General features: G+C 47.1%; 1 protein-coding gene across 1 annotated transcript in view; it reads left to right on the top strand.

The window, feature by feature from the left end:
- Window positions 1–19,899, top strand: part of COL6A3 (collagen type VI alpha 3 chain) — a 147,629-nt gene that overhangs the window by 109,496 nt on the left and 18,234 nt on the right. The window contains exons 17-38 of the mRNA XM_063645782.1: window positions 316–408; window positions 974–1,027; window positions 1,989–2,060; window positions 2,755–2,781; window positions 2,893–2,937; window positions 3,055–3,108; window positions 3,560–3,622; window positions 4,264–4,329; window positions 4,745–4,798; window positions 7,210–7,245; window positions 8,746–8,808; window positions 9,553–9,615; window positions 10,945–11,007; window positions 11,925–11,987; window positions 13,475–13,525; window positions 13,749–13,784; window positions 14,387–14,449; window positions 15,685–15,747; window positions 17,047–17,079; window positions 17,165–17,201; window positions 17,302–17,313; window positions 17,411–17,904. Coding sequence (XP_063501852.1) covers window positions 316–408; window positions 974–1,027; window positions 1,989–2,060; window positions 2,755–2,781; window positions 2,893–2,937; window positions 3,055–3,108; window positions 3,560–3,622; window positions 4,264–4,329; window positions 4,745–4,798; window positions 7,210–7,245; window positions 8,746–8,808; window positions 9,553–9,615; window positions 10,945–11,007; window positions 11,925–11,987; window positions 13,475–13,525; window positions 13,749–13,784; window positions 14,387–14,449; window positions 15,685–15,747; window positions 17,047–17,079; window positions 17,165–17,201; window positions 17,302–17,313; window positions 17,411–17,904 — 1,605 coding nt within the window. The remainder of the gene's footprint in view (window positions 1–315; window positions 409–973; window positions 1,028–1,988; window positions 2,061–2,754; window positions 2,782–2,892; window positions 2,938–3,054; window positions 3,109–3,559; window positions 3,623–4,263; window positions 4,330–4,744; window positions 4,799–7,209; window positions 7,246–8,745; window positions 8,809–9,552; window positions 9,616–10,944; window positions 11,008–11,924; window positions 11,988–13,474; window positions 13,526–13,748; window positions 13,785–14,386; window positions 14,450–15,684; window positions 15,748–17,046; window positions 17,080–17,164; window positions 17,202–17,301; window positions 17,314–17,410; window positions 17,905–19,899) is intronic.

Here is a 19,899-nt window from a genome sequence, read left to right as displayed (position 1 = left end):
GTAAGTTATAGTTAAGATTTGATGACAGAAACTTCTAGAAATAAGGTCCAGCCTGCAGTGACATTGTGGATAAGATCTATCTTACTTTGGTTGTTCTTTACTTTCCCATTGGTGACTTCCCACCTGCACCCTGACTGCCAGGAGCTGGGCCCTCCTAATTTTACTGGCCAGTCATCCAGCAAATGTCACCTGGAGGTACTTCATCTCGCACCGTGAAACCCCCAGGCATCCGATTTTGACCCTTAAAGCACATTTGTGATTTTCTGCTGGGCATTGCTTGAGATCTGAACATTTGGTTTCTCTTCCTTTTGGTAGGACAACATTGCTGAGAAAGCTTGCTGTGGGGTTCCCTGCAAGTGCTCTGGGCAGAGGGGAGACCGCGGGCCCATCGGCAGCATCGGGCCAAAGGTACGGTGGCTTTACCCTTGCCCACCCCTGAGATGAGGTGTCAGAAGTCCGACATTACTTTGGTGGGGTAATTTCTCTAACAGGAGAGTGTGGAGATGAAGGAGGAGATGAGAGACCATTTCTTATGTTAGAAGGAGGAACTCTGAGAGGCAGACCATGTGCTGCTCTGCTGGGGCCTGTTCCAGTGAAGATGGTTCAGGCGGGACCCTCCTTTTGCACGGGATAAGGGGATCTGTGCTTTAACATCTTGGTCCTTCATTTCATAAAATAATGTTAAAGGGAGCTGGCATCCCTGACAGAAGCCTGGCTGCAAATGGCAGCTGGAACTCATAGCATTTGCTCTGAGTCAGTAGGAACGAACAGGCTTTATTGGCAGAGCAGGAACCTTAGAGATCCTGATAGAGAGAATCGTGATATGGCATACTGAGGGGAAAAGCAGTAACAGGGAAAGCCATGCTGAGTTTTAGTGCTGCTCTGCCAAATGAATCGGGGACCACGGGGATCCTTGCTCCAGAACAAAGAAGACCACGGGATTGAACAAAGGACCCGATTTACTTTGTTTCAGGGTATTCCTGGAGAAGATGGCTACCGAGGCTATCCTGGTGATGAGGGTGGACCCGTAAGTAAAAATTGTTTTAGTCCCTAAAATTTCACCCCCTCCTTGATCCTTACCCATTGGGATTGCATTGTGGATTTCATCATTTGTTCAGTTGCTGATGGCTTTCCCTTTGGGAGAAAAATTAATTTCTAATTTTCTTAACAACTTTGCTCGGATGTCTAAGTACAATAATTGAAGTATGACAAATGTGGGCATGAAGGGTGGGATTTGTTCTTACCCTATTTCAGAAGGAGGGATTAATTGGTTTCTGAGCCAGAGGGACACCGAATTTGCACACCCAGTATCTACTAGATTAAGACATGCAAGTAGAGATGGGAGTGAGCTGAGGGGCGGGGACACAGCAGGAGACCTCACCAGGGCTTTAGGGGTTACCCCATTAAGGGCAGTCCCCAGAGGGAATGTTACTGGATCAGATCACCAGTGTCTGAGGGTCTTGGGGATGGACAGACCCCAGTAGCAGAGTCCATGGGAGCAATGCCCGGGACAGATGCCTGTCTGGGGAACTTTGGGACCCTAGATCAAGGTCCAGACCTGGGATAGGGGACAGAGGGGCTCACGAAGAACAGCGTGGTCACCAGGGCCCAGCCGGCAGGGCTCAGCTAGAGAACTGGGAATCAAGCGTCACTTGGAGGAGCTGTCAGGCCAGTGGGTCTTCCCGGGATTCAGCACCCACAGAGACACGGTGCTGGGGGCCACCCACCCTCGCCCCGCAGGGCAGTGCTGTCTGCGCTGCTACCCTCCCAGATCTCGTTCCCTTCAGGGAAACTGCAGGTTCCAGGCCAGGCCTCATGCAGGGGCCCAAGAGGCTCCCTGGCTCACATAGCCTGGATTGGCGTTCCCCATGGTGAAATCTGCTTTCTGCTGCATGCTGTCCACAGTACCCTTCACGCTGCTGCGAGCCCAGCAGAGACAGGTTGATGAAGGGCTCCAGCTTGCAAAATGCCTTTGTCACTCACAACAGGGTGAGCGAGGTCCGCCTGGTGTGAACGGCACTCAAGGTTTCCAGGGCTGCCCGGGCCAGAGAGGAGTAAAGGTGAGGCGTGGGTGATGGGGGTGCTAGCGTGGGGAGGGGTCAGGTGACTCGCAGTTTCTCCAGATGCTGCCAGGGAGGGAGGCCACCAGTCCAGGCTTCTTGACCTCAGCATTCAGCAGCCTGTGACCTCTCATTGGAAGGCAGTTCTGAGCAGGGTGGGTTCAGGAGCAGGGGCTGCAGCTGGTGGGAAGCCTGAGAACGGAGAAATAGTTTCCTATGGAAACATGAAGAAGCCAGGAAACCCTCACAAGGAGAGAACATGGGCCAGGGTGGAGGGGAGGCTGGTGCCCACGGCCCCGGCCCTGGACCGTGGGAGCGGTCAGGGAAGGGAGAGGAGTGAGAGGACAGCAGGTGGGTTGAAGGCTGGTGAACTTGCTTCTCTGCTGAAGTTTGAAGGCAGGTGCTGAAGGGAAGGGCTGCAAAGTTACAAAGTCAGCTCCTTGCCCTGGGTTTTGCAGCCCACCCCCCGGCCCAGGGAGCCAAGACCACCCAAGTGTTCAGTTCTAGTTTCAGTTTTAAAACATCGCACGTGGTGGTGAGAGAGGAATCCAAAGGGGTGGGACTCTAATATTAAATTTTCAGACACTGCAGCATTCAAATGGGGTGGAGCGGGGGAGCAGCCCTTGGCCTCTTCTGCCCGAGGGACCAGCCCCGCAGGAAGAACTAATGCTTCCCCTGTCCCCTTGCCTTCCAGGGCTCTCGGGGATTCCCAGGAGAGAAGGTATGCGAGCTTGGTTTTGTTTCATAAATGGAAAACTCTCCCAGTATTTCTCATTTCTTCCTTTGCCAGAATAGCTTTCTATACTTACCTGTCTGCCTTGTTCCCTCTTAGGGCGAAGTAGGAGAAATTGGACTGGATGGTCTGGATGGTGAAGATGTAAGTGATTTTACTCTAAGTCGAAACTGCTTTTGGTTCTGAAGATTCCAGAAACTAACAACTCAGTCTATGATAGAAATTGCAGCAGGTGTGACCTTTAATCCTTTTCTTTGGCAGGGAGACAAAGGATTGCCTGGTTCTTCTGGAGAGAAAGGGAATCCTGGAAGAAGGGTAGGTGTATTTCCACAGCGCTGCTATTATGGAAAGAATATCAACATTTCATTTAGGGAATAGTTATTTTCTTTCCTCATATATGTCAAGCCCGCTTCCTCCGGGCAGCCTTCCCTGACCTCCCCTGTGGGTGCACCCGTGATATCCCCTCTCAGCTCTGACACATTACAGTACATATTCTTGTTTCGAGATCACATCCCATAGGGCAGGGACTGAGTTTGTTTTGTTATAAATAAATCTCCAATGCCTGGCACAAAGTGGGTCCCCAATAAATATTCATGGATTTACTAAACGAATAAAAAATATGTGGAAGTGAATTTGCCTTCATGGTGAATGAGTAAATTGTAAACATTGTTCTAGTTAAGATTTATGAATTGAAGAATGTGATTTTTAGGGTGAGATAAAAATGGAAACATCTCATTTTTAGCATCCACTTGTGCTTTTTCTTTAGGGCGATAAAGGACCTCGAGGGGAGAAAGGAGAAAGAGGAGACGTTGGGATTCGAGGGGACCCGGTAAAGAAGATTTCTTTATTGACGATTTCAGACCTGAGCCTGGGGAAGAGGGTTGTTGGGAAAGTGGGATGAAAGGAAGAATTCTACTTTTGAAATTGCTTTAAAACATGTTGATAAAATATGTGGTTTGTCTTTTTCTTGCAGTTTGGGGGTTTGGGGAGATGTATTTGTTCTCTTGCTAACCAGATAATCATTTGCAAGTCCTGTTATACAAATATCTGAGAAGTTTCCAAAAATGTGGTATTAGGGCATTTTAAATTTGCTTCTGGAAAAGAGAAGAGTTTGCAGCTTTTCTCATTCTGTGGCTCTGTAAAACCTTTAAGCAAATGAGCAGTACAAGCTAGCCTCTTCCTCCAGTCCATCCTGCCTCTGTGGCCAAGGATAAGCAAGAGTGAGCCTGGGGCATCCTCCTCCCTGGGGAAGAACCATTGCACCTGTTTGGGGCTAAGAGTGCTTTGCTGATCCCGTGATTGGGTTCTGTAAGACCTGCATGGATATTACCTGGATGGGCTGTGGCGGAAGGGCTTGTCCCTCGAAGCCTTGCATGCAGGCCCTTGCTAATATTTCCCTGACCATCCAGTCCAGTGGCAGCTGCTTTCCTTCCATATGTGGCTCATTTCCCTTTCCCATGTCGCTTTCAGGGTAACCCAGGACAAGACAGCCAGGCGAGAGGACCCAAAGGAGAAACCGGTGACCTCGGCCCCATGGTAGGGCGCTGCACATTCCTAGAATCTCCCCATACTAAGGGGAGCCGCTCCTCGGCTCATCAGCAGCCACAGAGGCCAAAGACGTGGCCTTTAACACTGCAGAGTAGCCTAAGATTAGGAGCAGAGTCCCCGTGAAGGAAGTCTCCGTGGGGAACCAGTGTGACCCTTGCCAAGTGGGGCTTCTTAGCAGAATCTGTGCCTCTTAGATATTTACAGAAGGTGCTTGTTAAGCCAAAGGCTTATAGAGGTGGGAGTGTACTGAAGTCCGGTGCATCCTGCAAAGTGTGCAACTATCCTGCAGACAGGCTCTTCCTCTGTGAATCGACCCCTTTCCCTGCAATGTCTTGTGCAGCATTTCAGAGCTAGACATTCTTCTCTGCAGATGAGAATCTCATGCCAATTTTCCCCACACCAGGGTGTCCCAGGGAGAGATGGAGTACCTGGAGGACCTGGAGAAGCTGGGAAGAATGTGAGTGCCATTAGGGCTCTGGGGGTCTCTTTGACAATACTTAGTGCCATAAGATCTGCCCAACGTGACCTGGTGCATGGTTACTCCACAGCTCTTTACTGAGTGAATGTAAAAGGATTTCTGAAACGGTTGTTACTCCAATCTATTTTCATTCTTATAATTTCCTTGGTGCTTCATCTCTTCTCTCTCCCCAATTCTTGCTCTCCCCAAAAACATACTGAACAGATGCTTTTAAAAATAATATCTTCGCTACTTTCAAATATCAGGCTGGGTTTGATCCAACTAAATATTTAAGAAACTCAAATGGAAATCCTGATACTGGGGGAGGGAGGGAATAAGGGGCAAGAAGGCTGAGGGGGTTGTGGATTTGTTGTTTGTGTAACTATCTGTGGGTTTTTTGGGGTTGCTGTAAGTGAAATAACAAAACTAGATTTCTTTCTTTTCTGGTGTATTGCATCTTGCAATTTCAAGACATTTCAGAAGTGTCTGTAGGAGAATAGTTCCTTGTATGCCTAATCCTCAGTCTTGTTGAAGAAATGCTAAAGTCAAAGTGATGTGAATGATACTTCTGAAGCCATCCAAAAGCTTCCAGGGTCCCTGGGCACAGACAGCATCTGCCTTGTAGCTGGGAGAAGACCCCTGCTCAGGGAGGCGGTGGTGTAGAAGTTTGTAAACCCTCAGAGGAAATTCAGGATGCTGGTGGGTGCCTAGGAGAGGTCTCTGCTCAGAAATGGACAGAGCACAAAGGCTGCAAGCTGGGGTTGGGTGCTGGGAACTGGGCCCTCAGCCACTCCCTGAGGGGCAGTGGCTCGTTCAGCCCCAGCACTTGGGCCAGTAGAGTACGCTGGGGTGAGGGGCTTTCAAAAGGAGCAACTCACCAAAATCAAATGAAGGACTATGGGCATCATTTTGCTTTGAAAATTCAGAAGAAAATAGAAATTTTGAAAATATCATTTTAAAAAGTTTGAGCACTATTTATTTATTTATTTATTTATTTTTAATAAATTTTAAAGACCTGGATCAACTGCTTGGAAGTGAGCATTATTTTTGAATAATGCTATATAATAAAAAAGAAGCTATATAATGAAAAAGAAGAAATACTCATCAAATGTTACAATGGGCTCTGCCTGTGAGCCAAAACTTGGTTTCATGAAATGACTTAAAATTGAGTAGTTCATACAATTAATTTCAATTCTACACACAAGGTGGAAACTGGATTTGAATTCGGTTTCAGTCACAGGCTCTTGAGGACTCAGTTCTTCCTTTTGTGGCCTAATGGCCTGCTAGCCCTTCCCTTAGGACCACAGTGCCAGGCTCAGGCCAAGCTGAAATGTGTCCCTCCCACTGGGCTTCGGCATGCCTACATCGCCTTTTTAGGGTCTCCGCAGGCGGCCTCTGGCCTGAGCAATGCATCACTGAGTGCTGGTGCACTCTCACGGAACTCTAGCGTGTCTCTTTCGGGAGGGGCCAGGCCAGATTGTTGCTTTGTAGAGGAGAAGAGTGTCCCCGTGTCTCAAATTTTCCATGGAAGGTGGCCAAGATCTTCCATTGAAGCAGGTGGCATTACAGCGAATAATGGCAAACTGGTCACCGCAGATCACTGGGCTGGTCCATTGGAAGCGGAGAGTGAGGTTCCTAGGTTGATGTAGCAGATGACTGAGCCCCACAACAGAGCTAGCCGGTCACAGCCTCTGCAACACCAACCCTAACTTTGCAAAGACCGCCCAGGACATTCATAAAGTCCCACCTCAGACCTTTCCACTGCCGAGGAAACAATTTTGAGGTGGAAATTAATGGATTACTTGTGAAGTAAGCCCACATGTTTGAACTAAAGGTCACCTCTGGAGCATCCAGGAAGATGTTGCCAAGTCATGAGCCCTACCTAAGTACACGAGACGTTTAGGTGCACATGTGTGCGCTTCAGATATTTTACTTAACTGAGTGTGTGTTGTGTTTGGCCGGGATCACTTGGAGAACCTGGGACTCCCTTCCATTATAATTAACATATTTCATGACTTCTCACTACAGTTGGGAAGATGGAAGAAAAATAGACAGGTTAACATTCCCTTTTCACATTCCTCGTTTGAAACTGGCTGGGATCGTGCAGCCAAAAGGAGTCATTATTTTGCTTGGCAGGTCTGCAGTAATTCTCAAAACTTCCATTGGGTGATTAACAAGAGCAGCAAGGAAGCGAAACTTCACCCAGATGAGGGTGGAGGAAGGGTGTCTGTGTGTGCGAGTTTCCCCAGGGCTGATGAGGCGTGGTTTCTTGTTCTTGGCACAATGTGGGTGCTTGGGAAGATTCCCCTGAGTAACCGCAGAATAAGAGGGTGAAGTCTGAAAGAGCTCTAGGCCCCATGCCCAGCGTCCCATGCTCCCCCTCACAGTTTGTGGGACTTTTTCTTCCACAGGGTGGCTTTGGCCGAAGGGGACCCCCCGGAGCTAAGGTGAGCCTCATGGAGTGCCCCCGGGAGACTGTCTTCAAACAGCCCAGATGCCGCCCAGCCCAGGAGTGAAAAATACTCTCTCCTGTGAACCCAAAGCTTCGGAGACAGATCCCAATCAATTTAGAAAGTTTATTTTGCCAAGGTTAAGGACATGCCCGTGACACAGCCTCAGGAGGCCCTGATGACACCTGCCCAAGGTGTTCGGGGCACAGCTTGGTTTTACACATTTTAGGGAGACACGAGACATCAATCAGTATGTGTGAGATGTACATTGGTTTGGTCCAGAAAGGTGGGACAACTCGAGGCAGGGGAGGAGGCTTCCAGGTCATAGGTAGATAAGAGACAAAAGGTTGCATTCTTTTGAGTCTCTGATTAGCCTTTCGCTGAATACACAGTTTACGAGAACAGTCACCTGTGCCTTAGTTATGCTTAGTGAAAAATAGGGCGAAGGAAGCAACTGGATATGCCTTTGTTTCCCCTGAGCAGAGGGATGACTTTCAGTTCTGTCTGTCCTTTGTCCACAAGGAATTCCTCTGTGGGCAGAATGTGAGGGAGGTATGCAGCTTAAGAAAAAAAAAAAAAAAAAAAATCTGGCCGGGCGCGGTGGCTGACGCCTGTAATCCCAGCACTTTGGGAGGCTGAGGCAGGCGGTTCACCTGAGGTCGGGAGTTCGAGACTAGCCTGACCAATATGGAGAAACCCTGTCTCTACTAAAAATACAAAATAGCCAGGCGTGGTGGTGCATGCCTGTAATCCCAGCTACTCAGGAGCCTGAGGCAAGAGAATCGCTTGAACCCGGGAGGTGGAGGTTGCAGTGAGCCAAGATCACGCCATTGCACTCCAGCCTGGGCAACAAGAGTGAAACTCCATCTCAAAAAAAAAAAAAAAAAAAAAACTTTGTAGCTATCTTATTTAAGAATAGAATGGGAGGCAGCTCTGTCTGATGCAGTTCCCAGCTTGACTTTTCCCTTTGGCTTAGTGATTTTGGGGTTCTCAGATTTGTTTTTCTTTCATCCTCCTTGGGCTGTCATGGCTCCCAAGGCTCTTTCAGTCGTCTCCTTCAACTTAGCCTCTTCTGCAGAGTCTAGAGAAAATGGTGCCCAGTGGGGACTTGGGGTCCCCAGGAAACATGATTGAGGCAGTAGTGTCCCGGGTGGGCGCCTCTTCCAGAACATGCCCACCTATCTGGCCATCAGCAACTCACAACTTCCCAGTGTCTCAGTCCTCTGCTTTAGGTCTAAATGATCCTTGTTTCAAAAAGCTGTCCGAGGAGAGGTGAGGCAAGAGTGAGGAACAACTGTAGAAGTGCAGGGAGACAGCTGGCTCCTGTGTTCACTGTCTCGCCCTGGGGTTACCACTTTGATCATCTGTTACCTCTGGAAGAGCTGAGTTTTCCCTGGTTGCTTTCCAAGTCCCTGGCCCAGAAATGACTGTAGAGCAAAGAGCTGACGTTGACAGGAGCCATCCTGACTCCTCCCTGCATCTTCTCTTATTTCAAAGGGCAACAAGGGCGGTCCTGGCCAGCTGGGCTTTGAGGGAGAGCAGGGGACAAGAGGTGCACAGGTGAGTGCTTCCTTGTGTGACTGTGTGCCCTCTGATATTTCACAAATCATTTTAAAAATGATTAGGTGGCATTTATATCTGGAAAGTTAACCATTTTAAAGTGGCATTTAGTACTTCCACAATGCTGTGCAATCATCACCTCTATCTAGGTTCAAAACATAGTCTCGAAGGAGACCTGTACCCATTAGCAGTCACTCCCCATCACTCTCCACCCCAAGTCCCTGGCAACCACTAATCTCTCTCTCTTTATGGATTTGCCCACTCTGGACATTTTGTCTAAATGGAATCATTTACTAGGTAGCTTTGTGTGTGTGGCTTGACAGAGCATCACGTTCTTGAGCTTCATCCACATCGCAGCATGTAGAAGCACTTCATTCCTTTTCATGGTGGAAGGATACTCTGTTGTGTGGCTACGGCACACTTTGTTTATCCACTCATTGGTTGATGGACATTTAGGTTGTTTCCACCTTCTGGCAATTGTGAATGATGCTTCTGTGAAGATTCTCCTACACGTTTTTGTTTGAATGCTTGTTGCTTGTATACATTTTAAGCTCACTTGCCTATTCACGTTCTGGATTGAGGCAGCTGCTACTGCAGCTAAGACAGGAGAATTGTGGGTTTTGGTGGCCTTTTTTGGCCAGCAGAAGAGAGGCTCCAGGCCCTGTGGGATGGGCAGATGCCATGCAGAGGCTTCTCACAGAAAGTCACCTCATTAGCACTCACGATGGCCTTTTCCTTCCTCAGGGCCCAGCTGGTCCTGCTGGTCCTCCAGGGCTGATAGGAGAACAAGGCATTTCTGGACCTCGGGTAAGCCTGTCCTAATACCAGCCCCCTCGCTAGCTGAACAGAGGGCACATTGCCAAGCGGGCTGAGAGTTTCTTGGATGATGCTATTGTAGACAGATCTCCCTTTAGCTCTCCTCTTTGGCAACAAAAACCCCAGATTTAACCTCAGGCCTTGCAGTGACTGGCTACTTCACTCCAAGAGAGTAAGAGTTTCCTTTTTTGGTTCTCCAGGGGCCTCTAAGTCTCAATTCTGCCCCTTCCAAGTGTAGGCCCCTGGGTGGAAATCACGGGTTATGCCTCAGGATGGAATCGTGGAAAATCTAAATCTACCAAAATGCTTAGATTATGCAAGGTGTTTCACCTTTGGTCCCTGGAGATAGCCCTTGTGCTTACATATTTTGTATAGTGAATGCCTCAAGTTCACCCTTGAGTTCAGCACAGAAGATGGCCCTTGAACTTGCTGTGACTGCAGATGTTATTTTGCATTGTAGCTATCAGCAATGATGAGCAGAGACACATTGTCATTGCTGGGCTAGGATCAGGTGTCATGGAATTACATATTTGGGTTTCCCTCATGTCTGAGATGATATTGAGGGAGGCATCCTATCATTTATTACTAAAAAATGACTAATAAACTGGTAACAAGCTTAATATGTTGCTACATAAATGCACAAAAATATTTTATGGTGGAAGCAGGCAAGAACTTGCTTAGAAAGTCCTTCTCTAGCTTGAAAGCTGATAAATACATATTTTTGGAGGTTTTTAAAAAACATTTACTTAACTTGTAATGAATCAACAATTTAAGATGGTATAGATGCAAAGCTATTCAAATAGTTATCCAGTAGCTCCAGAAACATTTGTTAATTTGCACTTTTTCACCATCTATTTTATGTTATTTCTGGGCTGGGTAGACTGTACCACATTTTAAGAGTTAATTTCATCCATTAGTTTATTCATTCACCTAACAGGCTTTAACATACCCATATGTACCAGGTGCTCACTGTGAGGGTGTGAAAAGGGAGGCAGAATAAAGTCACGTAAAATCTGGGAGCTTGCCGTCCTGTCAGGAACCTAGGATATGTACATTAATAACTGCAACATGCATTAATTTGTGAAAACTGGCACTGAGAGGTAATACTCATGTTTTAAATTTGTGCATGCCAGTTCTGTGCATGTTTATATTTGAGTCTGTAGCCCTGTGCTCAGAGCTGAGTGCTTGGGATTTGCAGGTGGGACAGGTCCCATGCCCCTGGTGGGCTCTGACCTCCGTGCAGGGGAGAGTCAGGCTTCAGAGACAACTTTGCCTGGACGGTTGACCCTTGACTGACACATTCCTCCCCTCCTGCTCCAGGGAAGCGGAGGTGCCGCCGGTGCTCCTGGAGAACGAGGCAGAACTGGTCCTCTGGGAAGAAAGGTTTGTCTTGAGAAGGGTAGAGCTTTCCTGAGGACAGGGACCAGCCAGGCACACATACCCCTCTCCCTCTTTGGTCAGTCTGTCTGTCCCTCCTCTTCAGTACTACTGGTTCCCACTCCAGCCTCCCCTGTTGATCACGGCTTGGCCAGTGAGATCACTGTCCCCTGACAATCTCCACCATAATTCTCACCACCATCCCTGCCACCAGCCATCCCTGCTCAGAGGGCTGGCTTTCTCCTGGCCACAGCCCTCCATCAGCTGCCGGGTTTTCTGCTCCTCTCTTGCTTGACTTGTGCTGATAGTGCAGCACCCTCTGAGCCATCAGAGCAGCCGGGCAGTGCTTGGCACACTTTCAGTATAATATGGAATGAGCCGTCTTTAAACATGGGCAGTACACGGCACAGCGGCTCAGCTAATCACATTTAGATCATCCAAGAGCCCGGACCCTGACTATTCTGGATAACAGCAAGTCTGCTGTATGAAGGCTGCCTGGGAACCTCCTTTCTATCAGCTTTGAGATAAATTACGATTTGTCATAACCAGTCTGAAAAGACTGCATGTTCTCTGTAAAAGAAATGAGTTCCTGTGAATCCACGATGGTCTCTGCCTGGAGAGTGTTTTGGGGTTTTATGCTGGCTCAATGCCCACCGCCTTCCGTGCCTTCTTCTCCCAGCCGTTACTCTCTCTTCTCATCAGCCTGTCCCCCGTGCCATGCTGGTGGAAAGGACACACACCCTCCTGGATTCTTTTCCAGGAGTTTGCACATGAATGTTGCAATTTAGAAAATCATTCCACTGAAATCTCCAAGGTGAAGTCAGCATGTTGCAGCACCCTTACCTAGAACAAAAGCATGACTTGGCATCACACTGTGAGCCAGCCTTGGGCCACAGGGTCTCAGCCACGTCTCTCGTGTCTAGGGTGAGCCCGGAGAGCCAGGACCAAAAGGAGGAATCGGGAACCGGGGCCCTCGTGGGGAGACGGTAAGGTCACAGCGCACTGGGGGTCAGGCTGTCGCTGACTCTTTGCTGGAAGGTGCAGGAAGCCAGGAGAGGGTTCCAAATAAAGATGAGCCTTGCTTCTTGTATTACTGGGGATACGGCTGCAAATAGTGAAACTTGCTCACCCATGGCAAATTAATTTAACAAGTTTCATTTTATTGGCAGGGGTAGAGAGGTGGGGTGGGCTGTGGGTAGAGACATTTTTTCCCCTGTGTTTTTCCTGATACAAGGGAATGTAGAGGCTAATGAAGCTCAAACCACCTTCATCTTAGGTCCCACAAATGCTTTGCAAGCATAACTAGATGAAGCTTTTCAGCAAAGAAGTAAATGTCATTTGGGTTAAAATGGAATTGGATTTGATTAGGTCTCAGTCCAGATGGAAACAATTTGTTTTGAATGAGACATCTTAGGAATAGAAATTATTACCTCAGTAACTCATTTTTTAAATGCTATTTAAAAACGCCCCAACAACTCACCGACAACAATTTTGTAATGTACATTTCTACGTTACAAAAGAATAAAGTAATCTACGGTCCATTGTGACTTTTTCCGAAAGGAGTCATGACACCTAAACACTATATAAAAGGACCAGGTTGATCTGACTGTTTTAATCCCAAGCATTAAAATATTTTTCTTTCTTGCATTTTTGTCTTTTCAACTAATTGAAGTTTAAAAACAAATCTGTATTACTTTTAATCTCAGAAGCACAGGAAAAATTCAGACTTGAAAGTTTATTCAAACTATTGAAGGAAATCTCTTCCTGATTCTGTTTCTATTAATTTGGGTCAACAGATCTCTAGTTGTCGATATCTGTTGAAAACTGTAAATTAACGAAGTGGCAATTCCTACATATGTTAGAGATAGTAATGTACAAGTCACACAAGTTCTTCTGATTCTTTTGAAATAATTAATGATGTCCAGTTCTGAATGCTCCTCATGAGAGAGCAACAGGAACAGATCTGAGCATGCTGGGGGGAGGTGCTGGAAAGGAGGGGGTCTAGGGGTGATGACTTGGAAGGAAGGGAAGGGGTATGGGGAGGGGGAATATGACCTGAGCCTGAAAGACGGAGTTCGGTGTTTTGGTTTTGAAATAGAAACAAAGACCCATGGATGCAGAGAATCAAAGTAACCATCAAGATTCCTGTCAATTCTAAGATTCTTGGGGTTGATGAGTCTTTGATTCTACATCCAAACAGAATCTTTTCTAAAAGCAACCAGCAGTTCTTTCTATGTTAGTCTGCCAGTGCCATTTTGCTACAGGAGTCCTTTGAGCCCACCGCCTACAGAAATGGTCTCGTTCACACTTGGAGGATAGGACAGGAGCAGGAAGTGTGCCTACTCCTGCACCTTAGTCTGCAAACATTTCAGGAGCTCAAGGATCCACTTCTCAGGGCAGCAGCAGGGCAGAGACGGTGGTTATGGTGTGCCAGGCATGGCGACCTACAGTCATATCTCTTTCCCACTCTTAGGGAGATGATGGGAGAGACGGAGTTGGCAGTGAAGGACGCAGAGGCAAAAAAGTACGTATCTGCTGAGGATTATCCAAGTGTCTTTGCTGCCAGGAGGCTCCAAGGACAACTTCTGATGTGTTTTAAAAGAATCATTTCTTTAAAAATTGTCTTTGTATTTGAGTGAGTGTTTTCTTTTGATGACTCAGCAGACATTTCTTTCTTTCAAGGTCAATTTATTTTAGATGAATTTAAATTAGAACCAAGTATTAAATAACGTATTTATCTTTTATAGGGAGAAAGAGGATTCCCTGGATACCCAGGACCAAAGGTAAATAATCCCTGGTCGGTGAAGCATCATCATGATTTTGGGATGGCTCTGGTATGTCCATGGACTGAGAATCAGAATATCTTGGCATTAGCCTTGGGTCAGCCACTCAGTTAACTGGGCTACCCTGAGAAAGACCCTTCCTTCCCTAAAACACTCTCTCATCTGTCAAGTGGAGGTCACAATACATACATGTCCTGGTGCTTATGAGATTTAAATGAAATAAACTGCAATCAAAGTACTCTGTAAGCTGTGAAATGCTATAACCTATATGATAGTATAGGTTATATACTATACTAACTAGTATATAGGTTATATACTATACTAACTAGTATATAGGTTATATACTATACTAACTAGTATATAGGTTATATACTATACCAACTAGTATGTAGGTTATATACTATACATGATTAAATAAATTAAGACTATCTGTAAATGCCACAAATATACTAGTAACCCACCGGAAAAGTGAATCAAAGCTAACCACTTGGCTGCCCTGGAAAAGTGTGATCCACACGTCCCCTGGATGTCTTGCCTCACGGACCCTCAGTGAGATCTTCTGTTCCAGAGCTTACTGTGCCACTTCTCGGCTTTCTTCCCAGGGTAACCCAGGTGAGCCTGGGCTAAATGGAACAGCAGGACCCAAAGGCATCAGAGGCCGAAGGGTAAGTTTGCCTGGGCCTTGGCTGCAGGTGAGGAATGAGAATGTATATCTCAATGTGATAACTGCTGAGGCTTTGACAATTATCCTTCACTTGCAGCCTGGCCAGGGATAGCACAGGGTGGAAGGAAGGGAATCCTGAGCCCCAGACCAATGTCCTCAGGGCACCACCATGGCTGTGGTCCATGGCTCTCCTCCTGTAGGTGTATTCCTCTTCCTCCAACTCACCTCCAGGGTCACCAGCCCAGCTCGCTCCAGGCACAGCACCCACCTACAGTCTCGAGTCTCATTATGGGTGACTGGGAAGTCTGTGCAGTCACTTTGGGCCATGCCCACCCAGACAGCCAGGCAACGGGAGTGAATGAGGCATGGAAACTGCTTCTGAAGCCTCTGGGCTTCAAGCGAGCCAGACCAAGGCCATGGGCTCCTCAGACTACTGGTGCTGAGATTCCTCTTCCTTAAGCTACTTTTGGCCCTGATAGCTCTTTTCTTTTTATTCTGTGTGTGTGTGTGTGTGTGTGTGTGTGTCAAGGTCTCACTCTGTTGCCAAGGTCTCAGTCTGTCATCTGGGCTGGAGTGCAGTGGTGCCATCTTGGCTCATTGCAACCTCCATCTCCTGGGATCAAGCGATCCTCCCACCTCAGCCTCCCAAAGTGCTGGGATTACATGCATGAGACACCATACCTGGCCAGATTATTCTACAATGGATGTTTACTCACCCTCTTAAAATGGCAGAGTCTTCAATTAGCAAATTGTGGCCTAGATCTGGGTAAATGTTGCTAACAGTTATTTTCAGCCTGAAATGTAGTTTAAAAAGAAACATAATTATCCTATTAATTTGATCAGTGAAGACAGTCAAACTAGATCATTTAATATCCCAAAGAGCTTTAAAACATTGGATGATTATCTACACTGAACACATGAGCTAATTCATTGTCTGTTACCTATTCTCCTGGGAATCCTTAGTAATCACATTAATGGTTCTTGGGAAAGCATCTGTCTTACCTTAGCCTGGCAGAGAACACAATCCCTCGATAGTAGGTGGGGGACTCCCATTGGCTTTGTTGAGGTTGCTTGTCCCTGAATTTAAGAGACATTTTAGCTCCCTTAAAGTGAGAGATTTCTCATGGTGATGGAGTCCCTTGGGTTAGATCACTTTTACCGTCCCTTCCAACTATAGGAGCCTTAAATTCTCCGCTTTCTTACACAACTGAACAATCTTTGTTCTGCTCCCTCTAGGGAAATTCGGGACCTCCAGGGATAGTTGGACAGAAGGGAGACCCTGGCTACCCAGGACCAGCTGTAAGTATTTATCCAGTTCTGACCCAGCCACCTGGGGCTGGCTGCTTTACACGTGGTCCCTGAAAACTTCCCACCATCTGCTTTGCTCACAAGAAAATGTGCTCTCTTTGTATTTGCTTGGTTGTCAAACCACCTCTCTGACATCATGATGCAGCAAAGAGATTTTGAATTTTAGAGTAACAAGAAACTTTAAAAAAATAGGTGTCATGAGATATCCTGTCATCTAGAGAGTATTGTAATTTGCCTTTATATAAAGTTTCCTGGCATAGGTTCATTTGAAGTTTGTGTAGAGGAGAAACCAAAGAGGGGAAATTTAAATACCTTTTGCTTGCATCTTGTAGAAGCAGTGTAATTATGCCAGGCCTTGGTTTGACAATGCTTCCTTTGATCTATAAAATCCCCAAGGGAGCTCCTGATTTGTGGTTAAAGCCCGCTAGTCATGCTGCCACCAGGAGCCAGGAGGGCATCCTCCCACAGCCCTTCCAAACCTCTTTATTGCTAATACCTTTGTTTTCTTATTTGAATTTCTCCATATATTGTCCCTCAATATTGAAATTGATGAGTTTCAAAAAATAATGGAAAAGATAATTCAGGAGTTGGAAAATCATTCCTAGAAAGAAAGGTTCAGGGCTTAGTTTGGTTGAATTAGGGAAAAGAAGGCTGGTCAGGTGGGTCTGATTGCTGTCTTTAAGTAGGTGAACTGTTGCGGGGAGCACATTAAGCCAGTTCCTGCAGAAGACCAAGCAGGCAGAAATAGCCCCCTGGAAAGACAACTAATGGCCCATGAGATGCCTGCTGGGCTGTCAGGGTGGTGAGGTTTAGGGATGGGACACCGAGGGAAGCCTCGAGTCAGTCCCTAGAGCTCCTTGGGCTGGAATTCAGCTGGGATGCGTTAGACACAGAGGGAACCAGGGCAGCTCAATGATCTCTCACTGCCCCTTCGGCAGGGGACGGCGTATCAAGCAAGTCTGTGAAAGGGAGTTCTTTTCTCAAGAGAAGCAGAATCTAGACCCAAGCTCACTCGTGGGCTTCACATGGATTGGTGGTGAGCTTCCTGGTTTCAGAACATGAGACTATTTCAAAAGCCAAATGACCTCCCAGGGAAACACGTTTGCTCTCAGAATCTTCTTTCTTTTGCTTTGCAAGGGATAAAATCAGGTTTATAGGGAGAGGCTGTAAACAATCAAGGCTATCCATGGGCCCCTTTGTCTTGCTCTGTGTATTTCTGGGGGCCAAAGACTGTTTATTCGAATTCCCCATCTGCTGTACCTCTCAGCCTTTTGTTCCTTGGTTTTACAGGGTCCCAAGGGCAACAGAGGCGACTCCATCGATGTAAGTTGCATGTGTCCAGAATGACTCATTACCTCATGAGCCTTTGATTTGCTCTCTTTACATATTCTTTTATTTTCTTTTAAAGCAATGTGCCCTCATCCAAAGCATCAAAGATAAATGCCGTAAGTACATGATTTTCTGTTGTCTCACAATGCATATTTTTACATTCGAAATTCTCACATGGTAGTCTCTCACCCTTTCTTCTCTTTGCTTCTTTTCTAGCTTGCTGTTATGGTAAGTTGATTTTGGTGACTTTCTCCTAAGGAAAAGAAGCCTCCCTTTTGTAGTAAGTACAGTTTGTCTTTAACCCTCCACCCTCCACTTTCCACAGGGCCCCTGGAGTGCCCCGTCTTCCCAACAGAACTAGCCTTTGCTTTAGACACCTCTGAGGGGGTCAACCAAGACACTTTCGGCCGGATGCGAGATGTGGTCTTGAGTATTGTGAATGACCTGACCATTGCTGAGAGCAACTGCCCACGGGGGGCCCGGGTGGCCGTGGTCACCTACAACAACGAGGTGACCACGGAGATCCGGTTTGCTGACTCCAAGAGGAAGTCGGTCCTCCTGGACAAGATTAAGAACCTTCAGGTGGCTCTGACATCCAAACAGCCGAGTCTGGAGACCGCCATGTCATTTGTGGCCAGGAACACATTTAAGCGTGTGAGGAACGGATTCCTAATGAGGAAAGTGGCTGTTTTCTTCAGCAACACGCCCACAAGAGCATCCCCACAGCTCAGAGAGGCTGTGCTCAAGCTCTCAGATGCGGGGATCACCCCCTTGTTCCTTACAAGCCAGGAAGACCGGCAGCTCATCAACTCTTTGCAGGTCTGTGCTCTGTGGGTGCTGTTGGCATCTCTCTTTCTTCTGGGGCTCTGAGAAGGTTCTCAGACACGTCCATGCTCCTTGGTGGCTTCATGTCCCATAGCTCCTAAAACATCCCCAATGAGGCCATCTGCCTGAGAACTTCTCTTGTGAGGTCTCCAGGACAGCCTCGTGGCTCCAGCACTACAGGGACGCCTACATGCCTGCAGCACTGCCTGCAGGTCCCTCCTCACATGTTGACAGCTCTTGCCGGTTAGTGATGCTAGTGTTGGTGACACCCTCTATCTACTAACAAGGTGGTGTGACTTGTTTGCTTTATTCATGAGGACCTGGACGTTTGGATCAGTCCTGTCTCCTCCCAAGATGGCCCCCGTGCACACTCTGAGCTGTGTCTTACTGTGTACTGGGCATTTGCTTCCCATACTGGCTGGTGAGGTTTGTATCATCAGTCTCACCTCATGGATAGGAAGATCCTGCTGTTAGTGAGGTGCTCATGAGAGGCTAGGACCCTAGTCCATTAGACTCTGAAACCCATGTGCTGATAATACTCATTCCACTCTCCACTCTGTCCCAGTCGGCCCTGAAGGTGAATATCCAGGGTGGCCCTGGAGGCCTGCAGTCTCTTCGTGAGGTCCCCAAAACTATGCCGACTCAGCACCCCCAATCTACACCACTGTGCAAAGCTTTCTTCAGTCAGGCCCCAAGGGTTAGCCCACAGAGAAGTCAAGTGTCCCTTGTAATTCTGTTAAATAACTGGCTTAATTTTTTTTTTTTTTTTTTTTTTTGAGACGGAGTCTTGCTCTGTCACCCAGGCTAGAGTACAACGGCATGATCTCGGCTCACTGCAACCTCCACCTTCCAGTTTCAAGCTATTCTCCTGCTTCAGCCTCCTGAGTAGCTGGGATTACAGGCACTCGCCACCATGCCTGGCTAATTTTTGTATTTTTTTTTTTTTTTAGTAGAAACGGGGTTTCACCATGTTGACCAGGCTGGTCTCAAACTCCTGACCTCGTGATCCGCCTGCCTCGGGCTCCCAAAGTGCTGGGGTTACAGGCATAAGCCACCGCACCCAGCCGACCGGTTTAATTCTTATATCAATTAATATTTATTCAGTGCAGTTCTGGTGATACTGTTCAAGACAGATGGGTGATGGGTAGGAAGGAGTCCACCCGGGAGTCAGGAGACCTTGACCTGGTTCCACACTCCCCCCACCCATTTAAAGTAATGTGCACGCCACTTAGCTTCCCTGCGTCTCAGATTTGTCACCTGTAAGTTGAGGCTGGGGCAGGATGATTACTAATGTCTTTCCTTCCACATTGGATATTCTATGCTTTTACCACAGCCCGTGTCAGCAAAAGACATTGGGTCATCACCGCCATTCCTCAGTGCTTATTCTGCCGAACACAGGATGATTTGAGCACAGAGCGCTGGGCTTGGGAATCCAGTGTTGAAGTTGGGCTACCAGCCATGTGCTCTTGATGGGGGGGTTTATTCACATAAATATGTGCTTGTGTGGGCTGAGGGACCCAGAACCACATGAGTTTCTTAGCATGGTTTCAACAAGATCAAAAAATTATTCATTCATTAATTATTTGCTCATTCATTCAAACTAGCTATTTGTTAAATGAATAATTGCTAATCGTGTGCCAGGGGCTGCGATAGACAGGACTCTTTGCACCCACTGGGAGTGATTTTGTTACTTGCTTTAATCACACCTGAGAGGGTGGGGAAGGGATGGAGCTCCCATATTGTTGCTAAAAATAACGATAAGATTAAGTTCCTACTATTTGCCAGAGGATACACCAGGTACTAACATTTATTATCTAATTTAACCCTCCAAATGACACCATTAGGAAGGTATTACCCCCCATTTTACAGCTGAAAAAACTGAACCCCATTTGAACGGGATATGAACTCCAGCTCACCCTACTAGAATAAAACCTATGTCTTTCTATTATACTCAGAGCCTAGCCCCACGCCCAAATGAGAAGATATTCC

Source organism: Symphalangus syndactylus, chromosome 8, assembly GCF_028878055.3.
Source record: "Symphalangus syndactylus isolate Jambi chromosome 8, NHGRI_mSymSyn1-v2.1_pri, whole genome shotgun sequence".
Lineage (NCBI taxonomy): Eukaryota > Metazoa > Chordata > Mammalia > Primates > Hylobatidae > Symphalangus > Symphalangus syndactylus.
The sequence above is the reverse complement of the archived record's forward strand: the minus strand, read 5'-3'. Positions and strand labels throughout refer to the sequence as shown.